The 17,589-nt window shown below is 32.9% G+C and overlaps 2 protein-coding genes and 1 long non-coding RNA gene across 4 annotated transcripts; all 3 read right to left on the bottom strand.

Annotated features, from left to right (window-relative positions):
* Nucleotides 1-628: 628 nt before the first annotated feature.
* On the bottom strand, nt 629-6,510 carry LOC140859800 (coatomer subunit beta-1-like). Of its 2 annotated transcripts, none has more exons than XM_073262360.1 (6): nt 6,469-6,510; nt 4,056-6,126; nt 3,146-3,655; nt 1,675-1,760; nt 1,096-1,329; nt 629-923 (listed from the first exon to the last, which is right to left on the bottom strand). In XM_073262360.1, exons 2-5 carry the CDS (start codon nt 6,102-6,104, stop codon nt 1,125-1,127), a joined length of 2,850 nt encoding a protein of 949 aa, XP_073118461.1. In that variant the 5' UTR covers nt 6,105-6,126; nt 6,469-6,510; the 3' UTR covers nt 629-923; nt 1,096-1,124. The 2 variants fall into 2 exon arrangements, with proteins under 2 accessions (XP_073118461.1, XP_073118462.1); XM_073262361.1 differs by having other exon boundaries at nt 629-880.
* A 964-nt stretch (nt 6,511-7,474) lies between these two features.
* Nucleotides 7,475-9,941, bottom strand: LOC140866680 (uncharacterized). Its single transcript, XR_012144956.1, has 3 exons — nt 9,826-9,941; nt 7,819-8,014; nt 7,475-7,711 (listed from the first exon to the last, which is right to left on the bottom strand). It is a non-coding gene; the product is annotated as an uncharacterized lncRNA (long non-coding RNA).
* A 4,219-nt stretch (nt 9,942-14,160) lies between these two features.
* LOC140859803 (uncharacterized) lies at nt 14,161-14,578 on the bottom strand. Its single transcript, XM_073262365.1, has 2 exons — nt 14,397-14,578; nt 14,161-14,289 (listed from the first exon to the last, which is right to left on the bottom strand). Exons 1-2 carry the CDS (start codon nt 14,520-14,522, stop codon nt 14,230-14,232), a joined length of 186 nt encoding a protein of 61 aa, XP_073118466.1. The 5' UTR covers nt 14,523-14,578; the 3' UTR covers nt 14,161-14,229.
* Between the last annotated feature and the right edge of the window lie 3,011 nt (nt 14,579-17,589).

Raw genomic sequence — 17,589 nt, 5'->3', positions numbered from 1 at the left:
TATCTTTTCTCTGAATTCGATGACTATTGTCAATATTTTTGTCAATGGATAAAATTTTAACATTATAAGACCACTAACATACAATGCTTAACTTAAAATTTAGAACATTTTCATCATGTAACATCGGATAAAACTAAAAGTCAGTATTACATTTCATCAAAAATAAATAATTCATAGATTTTGAGTCTATTCAATTAACACTATTAATCTATCAATTTATTTTTGTCAATGAATAAAAAATAAATTTTGACAATAGACTATCAAGAAAATCGAACCTTGTATATTAAAGTCTTTCCTGTTTGAAAAAAAAAAAAAAAAAAAACTGAATGGAAAGAAAAAAGGAGAAAAAGGACGAGTTGTTAGAAAAAAAAATGAAAAGGAAACAAAACTAACCTAAAAAGAATTTTACTTAATTAACAAAAGCCCATGTCATAAAGTCCAAAAATAACTCTCAGATACTAATATTAGATTTCAGATTTTTTGATGGCACAGCAACCCTACTGTGGGGGACACCTTGACACACTTTTTTGTCTACTTAAGTGATCCTGGTCCTAGAGATCTGAGGATACATGTTTGTATGTGCGAAGCAACTTGTCGCTGTCTTGAATGAATAAACTTAGATATTGCGACTTATGAAAGAATCAATTGGGCCAAGCACAGTGCAAACAATTTGATTAAACTATTACTCAAAAATAGTATATGGACATAAACATTAAGCCCCAGGAATTAACACGAAAGAAATAAGAAAAAGAGCGAATGGGAGACTTTCTTTTCAACATCAGATCTTCAAAATCAATGAATTTTTCTGTGTCTATGCTTTACGGCACCCGCATCAAAAAAAACAAAGGGAAACAAGAAGGCATCCTCTCGATGCTCCGAGCTGCAGAGCAGAGTTGAAACCAACAGAAGAATTTAGGTTCGACCTGAAATGCAAGTAAACAATCAAATGAGAAAAGAAGGGAGGATCCAATAATTCATACCACTGCTTTTTTCACCAAGACACAAAACTAGCATTCACGTTTTTTTTATATATATAAATTATAAATTATTCATTATTAACTAAACCACGAGCAATTAAAGAAAGCAGTTGCATACCTAAATAGGCTGTGATATTGTCCATAAAATCAGCTGCTTCCTTTCTGCTTGAGTGTGATCTTGTCGCCCAAGCTGAGAGCTATTCCCTGAGTTTTGCTCCTTATCCTAATATACCCACCTAGTTTGCCATCTGCTTGTTTCTCAATGCTCACATTCACCAACGCATCTTCTCCGAAAACACTCTTTGCATACAAGTTAGCGGCAAGGAATCCACATTTACCTTCCAAAGCAGATCTAGAAATGTAGATGTAAAAGCAAAATGAAAGAGAATTACATGTTACAACTTTTGCTCAAGCAAATAGGGAAAAACAACGGTAATCAAAGTCAGCTTGTAAGGATGAACCTATGTATGAGGTTATTGCTCATATACTATTATAATAGACATCTAGCATAAATTATTTTAAACAAAATGTGACAATGACATAAAGTTTGTCAATCCCGTAGTGATTCTGATAAAAATAAACAGAACAAAAACTGACATTCAGAATCCAAAACAAACCATTGTCTCCATGCAAGCCTATAGCACTTGAACCGAATAAAAACTAAACAAGTAAAAACAGGAAAACACAAGAGACTTACGGAGCTGCAAGGCATTTCATGTTGGTGGAAGTGATGATATGGTCAAGGAATTCTTTCTCATCTTGAATTGCAGTGTTGACAGCTACCTGTGATGAGATACTTTTAAGTGTAGGCATGTAAATCAACTAAACAATCGCAGCATGAAAAACTAATAAAAGAAAAGGCCACAGCGGAATCTTAACTATCTGAATTTGGTCAAATTGGATCGACCAAAAAGGGGAGGGGGGAATCACAAAGCCAACTCCATAACCAGTGAACTTTACGGTTGAACATGGAAAGAGGACAATCTAGATAAGCACATCATAGTTACATGTGAACATGTTACGTGCCTCAATATTTAATGGGCCCAATATGGGTCCTAATATAAAAGGCATAGGCCAAAGAGTTCCCAAGGCCTCAGAAGAATCTAGACGTTCGGAGAATAGAATAAAACGTGAAGTAAGAGAGGACTGTTAGGGCATTCTGTTATTTTCCTTGAGAAGTTTGTAACTAGCATTGCTAGGGGAGAGCAAGCGCTATTTTACAGAGTTAATACTCTGGGTTTACATTTTATATTTCATATATATAAACTTACAATTCAGCGTTCAGAATTATATTTGATCCATGAAATCTGGGCTGCAACAGAACATAAACAGTGTTCCTACATAGTGGTATCTGGCAAAGCTACACCAAACAGAGATTTGAATGGGAAGATTCAGGAAATTTAAAAGATCTGTTATGCATGTACTAACTCAACAAATGAATAGAATAATGGGTTCTATGGTCTATATATTCAAGGAATCAATCAAATCATGGAAAAACAGTATCGTTTTGTCAGACGTGTCTCGTAGTCTTGAAATTGCATTGTAACTGCTCCTAAAGGGGGAAAGATAACCTGACTCCTTACAGTGAAAAATTATGGCAAAAAGACAGTCATCTTGGTGGACCATACTTACTTATAGAAAAACTCAAAGATTTTCTAACTAATCTATTCTAGAATTACATCTCTGTTGCTATGATTGATCTGTGACACTCGGTTACAACTCTCCAATCCAATCTGAGAGCAATCCTTACCACTATTATTTCTTTAAAAACAACTACGAGGAACAATCTAACTGACTTGTGAAAGATTGCACGTCCATTATAGTACGCAAGTAACAAATATCGCAACTACAATGGCACCAACAGGCATCATTAAAAAGCATTTGGCTATCCTCAGATATTTAAAGAACTAGAAACCAACTGCATAAACATTAAATCTGATATAAAATATAAATTTATCAACATTAGATTGTTCATAAAATACACTTGTGTTGAAATAATATTCTATCTTATTCTCTCATTAAAATAAGGCCAGTGAAAAAAAATCTTATGTATTCTAGAAATCAAAGTTAGTTACTAGGACTTTCTCAAATTAGCCAAAGCCAAAAAGTTTCTGCTGGTTGCCTTAAAAGAGCTGGATAGGTTCAAAGTGATACTGATGATATCGTACCTTGTTCTCCCACTCAAATTCTGCCCACATGGTTCTGAAAGCAGCTTCACTACAAACTGCCGGAGAGATGTAGTCCATAATGTCAATGTGAATGTCATTTAGAACAATAACATTCCGCTCAAGCACATTGGAAGTCTCATAAACTATGTTCCCAAAAATTACTCCAGTTTCAGTAGAAGAAACCTTGATGTTAGCTTTTATTTGTTTACTAGACTCAGGTGCAAGAGTGTAATTTTGTGGTCGCTCCACCAGTTTAAGATCACCCATTGTTGCCAGCTCTAAACATAGATTCTGCAGCGTCTCCTTTGTTCTATTCATAACGGTTACATCCAAGACAATATCATACTGATGTACAGTCACATATGCTTCGGCATACACAGGGTCACTAAATCCAGTAAGCTGAAGAATGCGGTTCAACTTATTTGTATCATTTGTGTCCTTCACGAATTCCCCTGTAGCACGCTTCAAATCATCTTGAACCTCGTCTTCTATCTCTACAAGGCTCATACCCTGGAAAGTATGTTATGAACAAAGATCATAGTGCTGAATCACATGCTAACTACAACAAGAGACACAAAACCTGTCATATTTATAAGTATAAATTGCCAGTTTATTCAATAACAGAAACTCCATAACAAAAGCCTCTTAAACAGACAAGTAACTTCTGAAGCTCATAAGTTCTATCACCATTCATGCTAAAAGCTGCAGATGATATTGAAAACTTTATGTCTTGGCATGTTTGGCTGAATACTTGAAAGGTTCATTGTGAGCGAAACAAATTATTTAATTCCTGTCAAACAGAACTATTACAGAAAAGATTATTTCAAAGAGACCCGACAGTAAAACAAGTTTAACAAACAGGAGGAAATAAAGAATCGTGAAATACTCAAATCACATGGTAAATGCTCACCTTCCGGCTTTTCAAGTGGTAGAAGTCAATAAGATCATCGGGTTGCGAATGAGAAATCTGGGTTTTTGCTTTAATTTCCAACATCTCATGCCATTGTTTATCTGAGAGCATCTTAACAAAGCTCTCATGGCATGATTTCAACCAAATCTCTCTGATACCATCATCGGTTTTACAAAGCAATTTTATGCAAAGAGAAATCCTGTCATAAGAATCATTGTCAATTGGATGAGGAAGAACCGAAGATTGCCCCAGTTGAAGCATTGAGACCATGATTAGTAATGTTTTGCTTGATGCTTTATTCACTTCAATTTTGGATGATTGAACCTCTTCCAGCCTCAAAATTAGCTTTGATAATGTGCAAGCAACAACTGCTCCAAGGAAAAAGTCGCCAGTCAAAAGAAGGGATCTCAGGTTTCCAGTAGACAGAGACCCTTGAACCACAGTTGGAGGGGAGAAAACTGTTTCTGAAGCAGCACTTTGGGTAGCATAAGTTCCATCGGCAAGGATAGCAGGCCTTTTAGATGAGACAGTAATTGAGCTTGCCTGCTGCGACTTCTTCGAAGAATTATCAGTTGCTTCATTTTCTTCAGAAATTGAGAAAAAGGGCAAGTCTCCAAGGCATTGCTGGATGGTCGCGATACCACTCTCAATTTCAGAGAGAGACAGACAATATTCTCCAATGATCCAAAGGGCACAAGAGAAGACTCGTGCGGCGCGTATCTGATAGAAAGTGTCAAGCAATCTTGATATAATTGATACCCTTAACTTTGCATTGGTTTCAATTATTTCTCTAACAAAAACAATCACGTCCATAGCAGAAGCAACATTGCTATCTCCCAAGAAATCCATCAACAGATGGACAACTGTGCTGGCCACTTCAGGGAACTTTATGGCGCAAGAATGTATGGCTTGAATGAGCATTTGGCGGTACTCAACACCCTTTTCAAGATCCCCTCCTTGAGTCTTCATAACTTCCTTTTTCAAAATCAGGACAACCTCGTTCACGTTTCTAGGTGTAATCAATTCAAGAACAATATCAAGTGTCTTTCTTTGAATATCAAGGTTAGGACTCGAGAGTGCCCTGAGAACATCCATTATCATATCAACCATAATGTCCCTGTGGGAAGCCTTCAGCTCATTAAGCCGATCAAGCACAATAAGCTTTACATTGTTGTCACTCTGCGACATAAGAAGCTGGCAATATGTATTAGCCGCAGCTCGAATTGCTGTTGGCGCAGATGACAATGATACAAGAGTCCCGGCACATTCATAAATAACGGCAGCGGAAGGGGCATTCAAAAGTGAGATTATGATTTTTATATACTTCCCTTTTTCTGCTTTATTAGTTCTACAAACTTTCCGAATCAACTCCAAGACAACCATCTGTAGCAGCTCTCCCCAGTCAGAAACTCTATCAACATTAGTCAAGAGGTAATTAATTGCTCGATCCTGCGCGCAATTAAAAAGCATCAAGAATGCATTCCGTTTTGCTGATGGATCTTGCTCTGACAAGAGAACCTTCTCGATCGTCTCAGGTGCGTCGACCAAGTGTTGCTCGCCTTGTGGGAGTTTATAAATCGACATTATGGCGAGTATAGCATTTCGCCTGACATAAGGGTGACGATGTTCCAAATTCGAAAGAATGGATGGGATCAAAGGCTCAAAAATCTCAACCTCGTTCAACCTACAGAGAAACCTCAAAGTCACCCCACGAATGTATTCGTTGGGGTGCTGCAGATTATTCCTCAAATTCTGACAAATCAAGATCATCTCGGGTAAAACTCGGCCCTTCGCATCTGTTTTCTCGATAATTTCTAGGTAAAACAGTAAGAGTTTCTGAACGGTGTGATCATCACAGGGCAACACATATCGCACAATGGTGATGAACAATTGAGGTAAGGTTTCCCCATTAAGCAACAGCATAATAGCTTTCTTCATTGCTTCAATCTTCGCAGTCACATCATTACTTTCAAGTGCTTCCTTTATCTCATTGGCAAGGGCGGACGCCCCTTTATCGAAATGAACTAACAATGAGCACGATTTCTCCATTTCGCCGCTGCCCTATTTCACCCTTTAAGCAAATAATGCAAATCAATCGCACGATGTGTAAAAATCGAAACTTTAAATTCACAAAACTAAAAACAAATCACGAGTAAACATTAGACGGGAAATTATCTTCAGCACTCGATAATCACCAAACGGAACGAAATCAAAATAAAAATCCCAAAATTTCAGATACGACCGGATCCAGCAATAAAATGAGTAGATGCCAAAGCAAAGATTGTTGAATTCATCACTTCCTTGTTAAAATTCACAATTCTAGATAGCTATAACCAAAAAATATACAGATTTGAAAGCAAACATAGTCATTCAAGTGAGATTAAAATTCAGATCCAACGCCAAGAAATCTCACCTGAGAGAATAGAAGATTTGAATAACAATCGGGCAGAAAATCGAACGTTGATTTTAGATCTGTTATTAGTGTTGGGAGTGTTATGAAGCGTTCATTGACACAGATCGCCAAATCTTAGCCGTCGGATCCTAACATGTAAAAATTTTCAACTAAAATATAATATAATATAATATAATATATTAAAAGCAATGTAAATTATGTAGTAAAAAAGTTATATTATTTCTTTTGCAAACTCATTCAATCGCAAATTATTTCTCAAGAATCAAGCCATTAAAATTAATTTTGAATTTTCTAACATTTAATTCGATTTCATTGGATTGCCAATAATTTATGAAATATGAACACAACAATTTATGAAATATATGTATGTTTAGTACAACTAAAAATTTTAGGTTTTTTCTGTTACTTTGGTTATTTTTTCTTGAAAACCAAAAACCAAAATTTAAAAGCCAATTCTTATTTTCAAAAAAAAAAAAAAAAAAGCCAATTCTTAAAGAGTTAAAACTAAAACCGGTCAGAAAACCAAAATAACCAAAATTCCCGGTTCACCAACCTTTATAATTAGACTCCAAACTGTGTATCAGTAACTATCTCGATCAATTACACTAATTTAATTACCTTAATATTTGATCAAAGTTGAGGCTATTACACTAACCAATTTTTAATTGATTAAGTCTTATTTGAAATTATAATTATATCATCACAATAAAATTTATTTAGATCGAGATTTAACTGAACAAACACGCAAAATAACACTAGTAGCTAAATGAAAGTTGATTCGCATTCTAATCTAATAAATTGTATTTTATTTTATGTTAAATTGTAGTTAGTATCTAACTACCTCGTATCACATGCCCATAAATTCAAAATGATTTTTTTTTTGAAACCAGTGGAAAATAAATTCAAAATGATGAAGCATGTGAAAGCATTCAATTGATCCTTTGAGTAAAAAAAAAATAATAATAATAATAATAATAAAAATCAACAATTTAATCAATTATTTGATCAAGAATCATCATCCATTATAAAATTTCGAAATCATCGTTCCACAAACATTAGATATGAAATTGGGTTTAATTATGGTTAAAAAAAAAGAACAAAATAAATCAAAAATCAGGCTACATAGTCCAGCTAAAAAAAACAACATAATTGCCAAATTCACTTGCAAGCTAGAAAGCATGGGTCAAATCTTCTCCACTTGTTCCTCCTTGATCCCATTATTGCCGTCAGACGGAGGCAGCCTCTGCAATAAAACAGCACAACAATCGCATAGAAAGTCCTTTGGGGCATTTTATCGAACAGGTCGTATGACAACAAAGAAAACCCATGCATAAAGGGCAAGAGGCATACCAGATCAGGCTTGTAGATATTATGAACTACGGAAGCGCCGGCAAGTAGCGACACAACGACGACGGTGCACGACCATGCAAACGACGGAGTTCCCGTCGGTTGTTTCCCACCGAATCGCCGATCCATGTCTCCCAGAGTTAACAATTGAGAGCGAAGAGATTGATTTATACCTGATTGCGTTTCCACGAGCCCCTAGCTACATGTGTTATAAAATTTTATTTTTGTATAATTCGATAAATATTATTCTTTTTATTATTATTTAAATAAAATACAATACATAATAATAATAATAATAATAATAATAATAATAATAATAATAATAATAATAAGGTATAAGGATTAATCATTTGAAATAAATTAGTAAAAATAACAGCAATAATGTAAGACAATAAAATTAACAAAATTAATAATATAACAATAATGATAGATAACTAGCTAGTCGCTAGTCGTTACCGTGATGCGTAAGAGTAGGGGTGGGAATTTGGGGTCGGGTATCGGATACCTGACCCGACCCGATCAGATTTTACTCGATCGGATCGGTTATTTTTAAAAAAATCGGGTTCGATTAGAACCCGAACCCAATATTGCGATTTCCGATAGGGCTAGGGTACACGACAAAACCCGAATTTTTTTTAAAAAAAAAATTCAATATATATTAGTATGTATTATTCGAGCACATATCCTCTCTATTTTCATTATATTGCTCTAACTAAAATGGCCGTTCGTTTTTTTTTTTTTTGGATTGGGTATACATATGCATCATTTGAGAAATGATGATTATTTTTCCATAAATTTCGATTATTTAATTGTTTAATAGAGTTGATAATTTTTTTTCCAAAATTTGTGAAAAAGAAGTAAATATCTGAGGGTAGAAGTAGCTCAAAACCACAAATATATGAATTGCTTTTAATTTTTCATTCATTGAATTTGCAAAAAAAAAAAAAACGGGTACCCGACCTTACCCGAAAAAATCGGGTAACCGATTGTTGGGTACCCTGTTTTTTTCGGATCGGGTTCAGGTAGTCAAAATGACTACCCGACATCTCGGGTACCACCAGAGACTCCTTATAAGGATATATGCCAAAATTAAAGAGGTTTTTCAATTGATAGTATGGAGTTTTGGGATTTATCAGCCACGAGAAGCACATCTCATCTCAAGAGAGTATCCATTCTGGAAACAATGGCTAAGGTGAGGTCAGGTGTTCTTATGTTGGATCTAGAGTGCAATCAGTTGATAATTGAAATTTTTCAACCCTTGCTTAGAGTCGCAAGCAACTCTCCGTCGGAAATAATTTTGGAATCTATGGAAGTAGTGATGAATATTGTTTTAGAAGAAGGGGATGATTTATCAGCAAACTTACACCATGCTATTTTGACTATACTAAGAAGATACGAAGGTAAATTCACTGCAGGTTGCCAAAAAAATGGTGGAGAAGAATATTCGAAGGAATACAGGTCATATTCAGTTTCTTAATGAAATAAATGAGAAACCAATCGAGGAGGAGGAGATTGAGATTGTAATTATGGAGCCTAATAGTCAGAGTGTCGAGGGGGGTGGAAATCTCGATTAACAAAGAGGCTGAACAACCGAATTTCAGGGGGATTCATTTTGAAGCTGAATTCTCAACAGGAAAATTGCATATTTGGCAAGGGCGGACGCCCCTTTATCGAAATGAACTAACAATGAGCACGATTCTCCATGTAAAAATCGAAACTTTAAATTCATAAAACTAAAAACAAATCACGAGTAAACACTAGACGGGAAATTATCTTCAGCACTCGATAATCACCAAACGGAACGAAATCAAAATAAAAATCCCAAAATTTCAGATACGACCGGATCCAGCAATAAAATGAGTAGATGCCAAAGCAAAAATTGTTGAATTCATCACTTCCTGGTTAAAATTCACAATTCTAGATCGCTATAACCCAAAAATATCAGATTTGAAAGCAAACATAGTCATTCAAGTGAGATTAAAATTCAGATCCAACGCCAAGAAATCTCACCTGAGAGAATAGAAGTGTTGAATAACAATCGGCCAGAAATCGAACGTTGATTTTAGATCTGTTAGTGTTGGGAGTGTTATGAAGCGTTCATTGACACAGATCGCCAAATCTTAGCCGTCGAATCCTAACATGTAAAAATTTTCAACTAAAATATAATATAATATAATATAATATGACCTAGTTTGGTACATAAGATAGGATAAGTATAGGATATATAATATTAAGATAAATTAAAGATAAGTAAAATGATAGGATACTATATTGAATGTTTGGTATGATTTTAATAACAGTGATTAAATTTATATATTCGATTTTAATAACAAAATCAACCCTACCGTAATGTGGAGGACAATGAGACGTGTTTAGAGTTTAGATGTTTTTATATGTAGAGGGTAATTATGTCTTTTTGTAGTATTTTTTTAGTGGTATTAAATTTATCACACCAAATCAAAGGGATGCATAGTCCCCTTGTCAAAATATTTATCAAGGGTCCATTGACTTATCATGAGATTTTAAAAAATGTACCAAATATGGGATGGAGGGGGATAATTTATTAATCACTCTCTTATCATGTGTACCAAACTATGTCTATAAGATATTAAAAGCAATGTAAATTATGTAGTAAAAAAGTTATATTGCAAACTCATTCAATCGCAAATTATTTCTCAAGAATCAAACCATTAAAATTAATTTTGAATTTTCTAACATTTAATTCGATTTCATTGGATTGCCAATAATTTATGAAATATGAACACAACAATTTATGAAATATATGTATGTTTAGTACAACTAAAAATTTTAGGTTTTTTCTGTTACTTTGGTTATTTTTTCTTGAAAACCAAAAACCAAAATTTAAAAGCCTATTCTTAAAGAGTTAAAACTAAAACAGGTCACAGAACCAAAATAACCAAAATTCTCGGTTCACCAACCTTTATAATTAGACTTCAAACTGTGTATCAGTAATTATCTCGATCAATTACACTAATTTAATTACCTTAATATTTGATCAAAGTTGAGGCTATTACACTAATCAATTTTTAATTAATTAAGTCTTATTTGAAATTAAAGTTATATCATCACAATAAAAATTATTTAGATCGAGATTTAACTGTACAAACACGCAAAATAACACTAGTAGCTAAATGAAAGTTGATTCGCGCTCTAATCTAATAAATTGTATTTTATTTTAAGTTAAATTGTAGTTAGTATCTAACCACCTCGTATCACATGCCCATAAATTCAAAATGATTTTTTTTTTAAACCAGTCGAAATGAATTCAAAATGATGAAGCATGTGAAAACATTCAATTGATCCTTTGAGTAAAACAATTATAATAATAAAAATAAAAATCATCAATTTAATCAATTATTTGATCAAGAATCATTATCCATTATAAAAATTCGAAATCATCGTTCCACAAACATTAGATATGAAATTGGGTTCAATTATGGTTTAAAAAAAAGAACAAAATAAATCAAAAATCGAGCTACATAGTCCAGCTAAAAAAAACACCATAATTGCCAAATTCACTTGCAAGCTAGAAAGCATGGGTCAAATCTTCTCCACTTGTTCCTCCTTGATCCCGTTATTGCCGTCAGACGGAGGCAGCCTCTGCAATAAAATAGTTCCCACTGAAACGCTATTCTGTCATGAATCAGGTATAAATCAATCTCTTGGCTCTCAATTGTTAACTCTGGGAGACATGGATCGGCGATTCGGTGGGAAACAATCGACGGGAACTCCTTCGTTTGCATGGTCGTGCACCGTCGTCGTTGTGTCGCTACTTGCCGGAGCTTCCGTTTTTCATAATGGTCATGCGCCGTCGTCATTGTAATAGCCCAAACTGTGTATCAGTAATTATCTCGATCAATTACACTAATTTAATTACCTTAATATTTGATCAAAGTTGAGGCTATTACACTAACCAATTTTTAATTGATTAAGTCTTATTTGAAATTACAGTTATATCATCACAATAAAATTTATTTAGATCGAGATTTAACTGTACAAACACGCAAAATAACACTAGTAGCTAAATGAAAGTATTCGCCCTCTAATCTAATAAATTGTATTTTATTTTATGTTAAATTGTAGTTAGTATCTAACCACCTCGTATCACATGCCCATAAATTCAAAATGATTTTTTTTTTTGAAACCAGTCGAAAATAAATTCAAAATGATGAAGCATGTGAAAACATTCAATTGATCTTTTGAGTAAAAAAATAATAAAAATAAAAATAAAAATCATCAATTTAATCAATTATTTGATCAAGAATCATTATCCATTATAAAATTTCGAAATCATCGTTCCACAAACATTAGATATGAAATTGGGATCAATTATGGTTTAAAAAAAAAGTACAAAATAAATCAAGAATCCAGCTACATAGTCCAGCTAAAAACACACCATAATTGCCAAATTCACTTGCAAGCTAGAAAGCAATGGTCAAATCTTCTCCATTTTGTTCCTTCTTAATCCCATTATTACCGTCGGACGGAGGCAGCCTCTGCAATAAAATAGCACAACAATCGCATAGAAAGTCCTTTGAGGCATTTTATCGAACAGGTCGTATGCGACAAAGAAAACCCATGCATAAAGGGCAAGAGGCATACCAGATCAGGCTTGTAGATATTATGAACTACGGAAGCGCCGACAAGTAGCGACACAACGACGGTCATTCTCGCGTTCTTGAATCGATTGGAGTGGAATGATAAATCTATTTCTTCGCCTCTTTGAGAATAAATCAGAATTCTGGTCGAAAATGGTTGGATCTATGAGATTAGAACAACTAGTACATCTAATTCGATTAAGGTATGAATAATCAGGAATCCTATCTTTTTTTTATCAAAAAAATCTGAAGTAAAGAATCGATGGCGCACGACCATGCAAACGATGGAGTTCCCGTCGGTTGTTTCCCACCGAATCGCCGATCCATGTCTCCCAGAGTTAACAATTGAGAGCGAAGAGATTGATTTATACCTGATTGCGTTTCCACGAGCCCCTAGCTACATGTGTTATAAAATTATATTTTTGTATAATTCGATAAATTTTATTCTTTTTATTATTATTTTAAATAAAATAAAATATATAATAATAATAATAATAATAATAATAATAATAATAATAATAATAATAATAATAATAATAATAATAATATAAAAAATATCCAGATTTGAAAGCAAACATAGTCATTCAAGTGAGATTAAAATTCAGATCCAACGCCTAGAAATCTAACCTGCGAGAATTGAAGAGTTGAATAACAATCGGGCAGAAATCGAACGTTGATTTTAGATCTGTTAGTGTTGGGAGTGTTAATGAAGCGTTCATTGACAACGATCGCCAAATCTTAGCCGTCGGATCCTAACATGTACAAATTTTCAACTAAAATATAATATAATATATATAAGATATTAAAAGTAATGTAAATTATGTAGTAAAAAAGTTATATTGCAAACTCATTCAATCGCAAATTATTTCTCAAGAATCAAGCCATTAAAATTAATTTTGAATTTTCTAACATTTAATTCGATTTCATTGAATTGCCAATAATTTATGAAATATGAACACAACAATTTATGAAATATATTTATGTTTAGTACAACTAAAATTTTTAGGTTTTTTCTGTTACTTTGGTTATTTTTTCTTGAAAACCAAAAACCAAAATTTAAAAGCCAATTCTTATTTTCAAAAAAAAAAAAAAAAAAGCCAATTCTTAAAGAGTTAAAACTAAAATCGGTCAGAGAACCAAAATAACCAAAATTCCCGGTTCACCAACCTTTACAATTAGACTCCAAACTGTGTATTAGTAACTATCTCGATCAATTACACTAATTTAATTACCTTAATATTTGATCAAAGTTGAGGCTATTACACTAACCAATTTTTAATTGATTAAGTCTTATTTGAAATTACAGTTATATCATCACAATAAAATTTATTTAGATCGAGATTTAACTGAACAAACACGCAAAATAACACTAGTAGCTAAATGAAAGTTGATTCTCATTCTAATCTAATAAATTGTATTTTATTTTATGTTAAATTGTAGTTAGTATCTAACTACCTCGTATCACATGCCCATAAATTCAAAATGATTTTTTTTTTTTGGAAACCAGTGGAAAATAAATTCAAAATGATGAAGCATGTGAAAGCATTCAATTGATCCTTTGAGTAAAAAATAATAATAAAAATAATAATAAAAATCAACAATTTAATCAATTATTTGATCAAGAATCATCATCCATTATAAAATTTCGAAATCATCGTTCCACAAACATTAGATATGAAATTGGGTTCAATTATGGTTTTAAAAAAAAACAAAATAAATCAAGAATCGAGCTACATAGTCCAGCTAAAAAAAACACCATAATTGCCAAATTCACTTGCAAGCTAGAAAGCATGGGTCAAATCTTCTCCACTTGTTCCTTCTTGATCCCATTATTGCCGTCAGACGGAGGCAGCCTCTGCAATAAAACATCACAACAATCGCATAGAAAGTCCTTTGGGACATTTTATCGAGCAGGTCGTATGACAACAAAGAAAACCCATACATAAAGGGCAAGAGGCATACCAGATCAGGCTTGTAGATATTATGAACTACGGAAGCGCCGGCAAGTAGCGACACAACGACGACGGCACACGACCATGCAAACGACGGAGTTCCCGTCGGTTTTTTTCCATCGAATCGCTGATCCATGTCTCCCAGAGTTAACAATTGAGAGCGAAGAGATTGATTTATACCTGATTCGTGGCAGAATAGCGTTTCCACGACCCCCTAGCTACATGTGTTATAAAATTTTATTTTTGTATACTTCGATAAATATTATTCTTTTTATTATAATATTGATACAAAGGATAAGAATTAATCCTTTGAAATAAATTAGTAAAAATAACAGCAATAATGTATGTAAGAAAAATAAAATTAACAAAATTAATAAAATAACAACAATAATAGATAACTAGTCGTTAGCTTTAATATTTTACTTAAAAAAAATATTTTGTTATTATAATTAGATTGAAATCGTGATTTATATATTTCAGTAAAAAAATACTAATCCCGCATCCTGTTACGCATATCATAGAATATATTGACATTTCAGAAATGAATAACCTCATAAGTCATAACTTAATATTAAGAAAAATTATTCATGAATTCAAAATTATAGTTCTAAAATTGAAATACCGCTATATTATACTACAAAAAAAAAAAAAAAAAAACTCCTTACTTTTTTAGCCACGGTTTTATCAACGGTTTTACCTTTGGCTAAACAGAGTGTTTTTTTGGTAGTGTATAATTACAAGTTACAATTTCTTTTCCTTCTCTATTCTGCTCAATATTATTCCAAATTTATTCTCTAACTAGATCAAGAAAGCTTCTCAAGAATCAAGTTATCAACCCTTGTGTTTTTGATCAACTGTCGCTTGCGTTTTTCCGAGTACTACACGTAGAAGACTTGTGCGTAACATGAGATGAATCAAACGCTTTCAGACCAACGCCCAGAACATCAACAAATTTTCTCAATGCATTCGCCAGCACCGTAATATGATCATCTACGTGTCCTGTTCATGATATAAATTCGATCGATATTTTGTACCACATGTCTAAGTTCGATATATATTTATGAGTTGATTAGTTTGTGCTCCTTATTACTCTCTGATATGATATTAAACTATTTGCTACTCTGATCTAGTAAGTGTTAACACGACCGCACAACACTGTGTTCCGGAATGATTAAATTTAGGGGGAGCTTTAGTTCATAAGATAGGGGGAGTATTTGCACTTGTGTGTGTGTGTTTTGTCCAGAAAGGCAAAAAGGGGGAGTTACATGTTTTGCACATGTCTTTTAAATTATTTCCTTATTTCATTCAATTTCTATATTTATAGTTTTGTCTTTCTTAGACAAGTTTTAAATTGGTAATTATTGTTATATCTTGATTCGAAATATTTTATTCTGATGATATATTGTTTCTAAACTTTGTAGGCTCTTATTTATGGAAACATATAGAAGATCTATTTAAAGGAGAGCATGGACCGATCGGAAGAACAACGAAAAAGAACGAGAGAAAAGAGTGAACGTAGAGAGCAAAATTCACAGATAAATTACCGCAGAAATTCTGAAGCATTGAAGATCAATCATAGAAGAATTTCTGAAGAAATAATACTACTACGTTGTGTTGCCGAGTAGTGTTGAAAACACTGAAGAATACACGAGTGAAGTGTTGTTCTGAAAGTGGTTCTTTATTTTTTATTTTTCGGCTTAGAACTTCCTATTGATGTTTTATTCTAGTTCTTACTAGTTTTTAGGAAGTCATTTATTTTTTCAATCTGTTGAGGAAAGTAGTTTTTCATAAAACAATCACTAGTTGGTTTTTGTAAACTGATTTGATTTTCTAGTGATTATTTCGCGATGAGGCATCGTACAAGTACTTAGTACTTGTGCATAAATATCTGTGTTATTTACTTTTGCTGTTAGTTAATTATTCTGCTGCATAGTGTTATTGTGAAGTGTTGACAACTCTGAAAAATAACACGCACTCGAAAAGTTTATTTTTGGTATTACTGTGATTTCAGACTGTACAAACCTTACATATACATCTGTACTCATTGATTCATTCGAAGGTATGACCGGTGGTTGTAGTGGAAAAAATGCATAGGAAGGTGGCTGACATTGCAAATTGGCTGCTCATGGCTCGCCAATATTCAAGTGGACACACATAAAATGGAGCTTGAGGGACATTTCTCGGAAAATTAAACAAACTTTGTGAGCTTTGAAAATTAAGTTGATATTGTGAAACATTTGAAAAATTTTGTGATGGTATTGTGTGGGAGCAGTAGATTGGATAGGAAAAATAAGTTTTTTAGTCCAGTAACTTTACTCCCTTTGGGTTTTGATCCATTAACTTTTTTGATGTGGGTTTTGGTACACTAACTTTGCATTTTTAGTGTTTTTTGGTCCAACTGCTTACGTATCAGCTTCTTATTGGTCCACGTCATCATTTTGTACCAATCAAAAGTTGACACGTATGCAATTGGACCAAAAAACATAGAAAATGCAAAGTTAGTGTATCAAAACTCACATCGAAAAAGTTAATGGACCAAAACCAAAAAACTTTGACAAGTTAATGGACCAAAAAACTTATTTTTCCGATTGGATATTAGGACGATACAGAGAATTTTGTGCGGTAGTGTTTTCTTCGATATTTTCAGAATTCAAATAATTTCTTAAATACCCAAAAAATTTCATTCATTTCGAATAAACTGATGGAGTGACTTGGTGTTTTGTGTATGAATGAATTATAGAATAGATGAAAAATATGAAAATTTTGATGTTTATTAATAGGAAAAAAAAAATTAAACGGCTAGTTCGATCTAATAAATAAAAAAAGTAGAAGAGTGAATTAAATTTTTAAAAAATTGCAACTAACATACGAATTTAAAAAATAAAAACAAAAACAAAAAGGCCAATGGTATGTATATATATATATATATATATAACGATAATATGTATATATATTTTTAAATAATAAAAAAATAGTTAAAAAAATAAGAAAGAAGAGGACAGTTTTGAAATCAAGAGCGCCCTATACGGTCATATTATTTTAAATATTCATAAATAATAAAAAAATAAAATAAAAATAAAAGAGAGTAAAGAGCACTATTGATTTAAGGGAGAATTGGAGATAAATCCCCAATCAAAATCAAAAGTTTAAAATCAGTCCCCTTATCATAACTCTTTATTCTGCACTCCCTATTGACCCAAAAA

Source organism: Henckelia pumila, chromosome 4 (assembly GCF_033568475.1).
Source record: "Henckelia pumila isolate YLH828 chromosome 4, ASM3356847v2, whole genome shotgun sequence".
Taxonomy (NCBI): domain Eukaryota; kingdom Viridiplantae; phylum Streptophyta; class Magnoliopsida; order Lamiales; family Gesneriaceae; genus Henckelia; species Henckelia pumila.
This window is presented reverse-complemented; position numbering and strand designations above follow the sequence as displayed.

Bases quoted from the DNA above. Each gene is read 5' to 3' on its own strand.
- LOC140859800 (XM_073262360.1), bottom strand. From the start codon at position 6,104: ATGGAGAAATCGTGCTCATTGTTAGTTCATTTCGATAAAGGGGCGTCC. The intron at 3,656-4,055 runs GTGAGCATTTAC...CATACTTTCCAG, and splicing joins ACCACTTGAAAAGCCGGAAG to GGTATGAGCCTTGTAGAGAT. The intron at 1,761-3,145 runs GTACGATATCAT...ATCTCATCACAG, and splicing joins AATTTGAGTGGGAGAACAAG to GTAGCTGTCAACACTGCAAT.
- LOC140859803 (XM_073262365.1), bottom strand. From the start codon at position 14,522: ATGGATCAGCGATTCGATGGAAAAAAACCGACGGGAACTCCGTCGTTT. The intron at 14,290-14,396 runs GTATGCCTCTTG...GTTTTATTGCAG, and splicing joins ATATCTACAAGCCTGATCTG to AGGCTGCCTCCGTCTGACGG.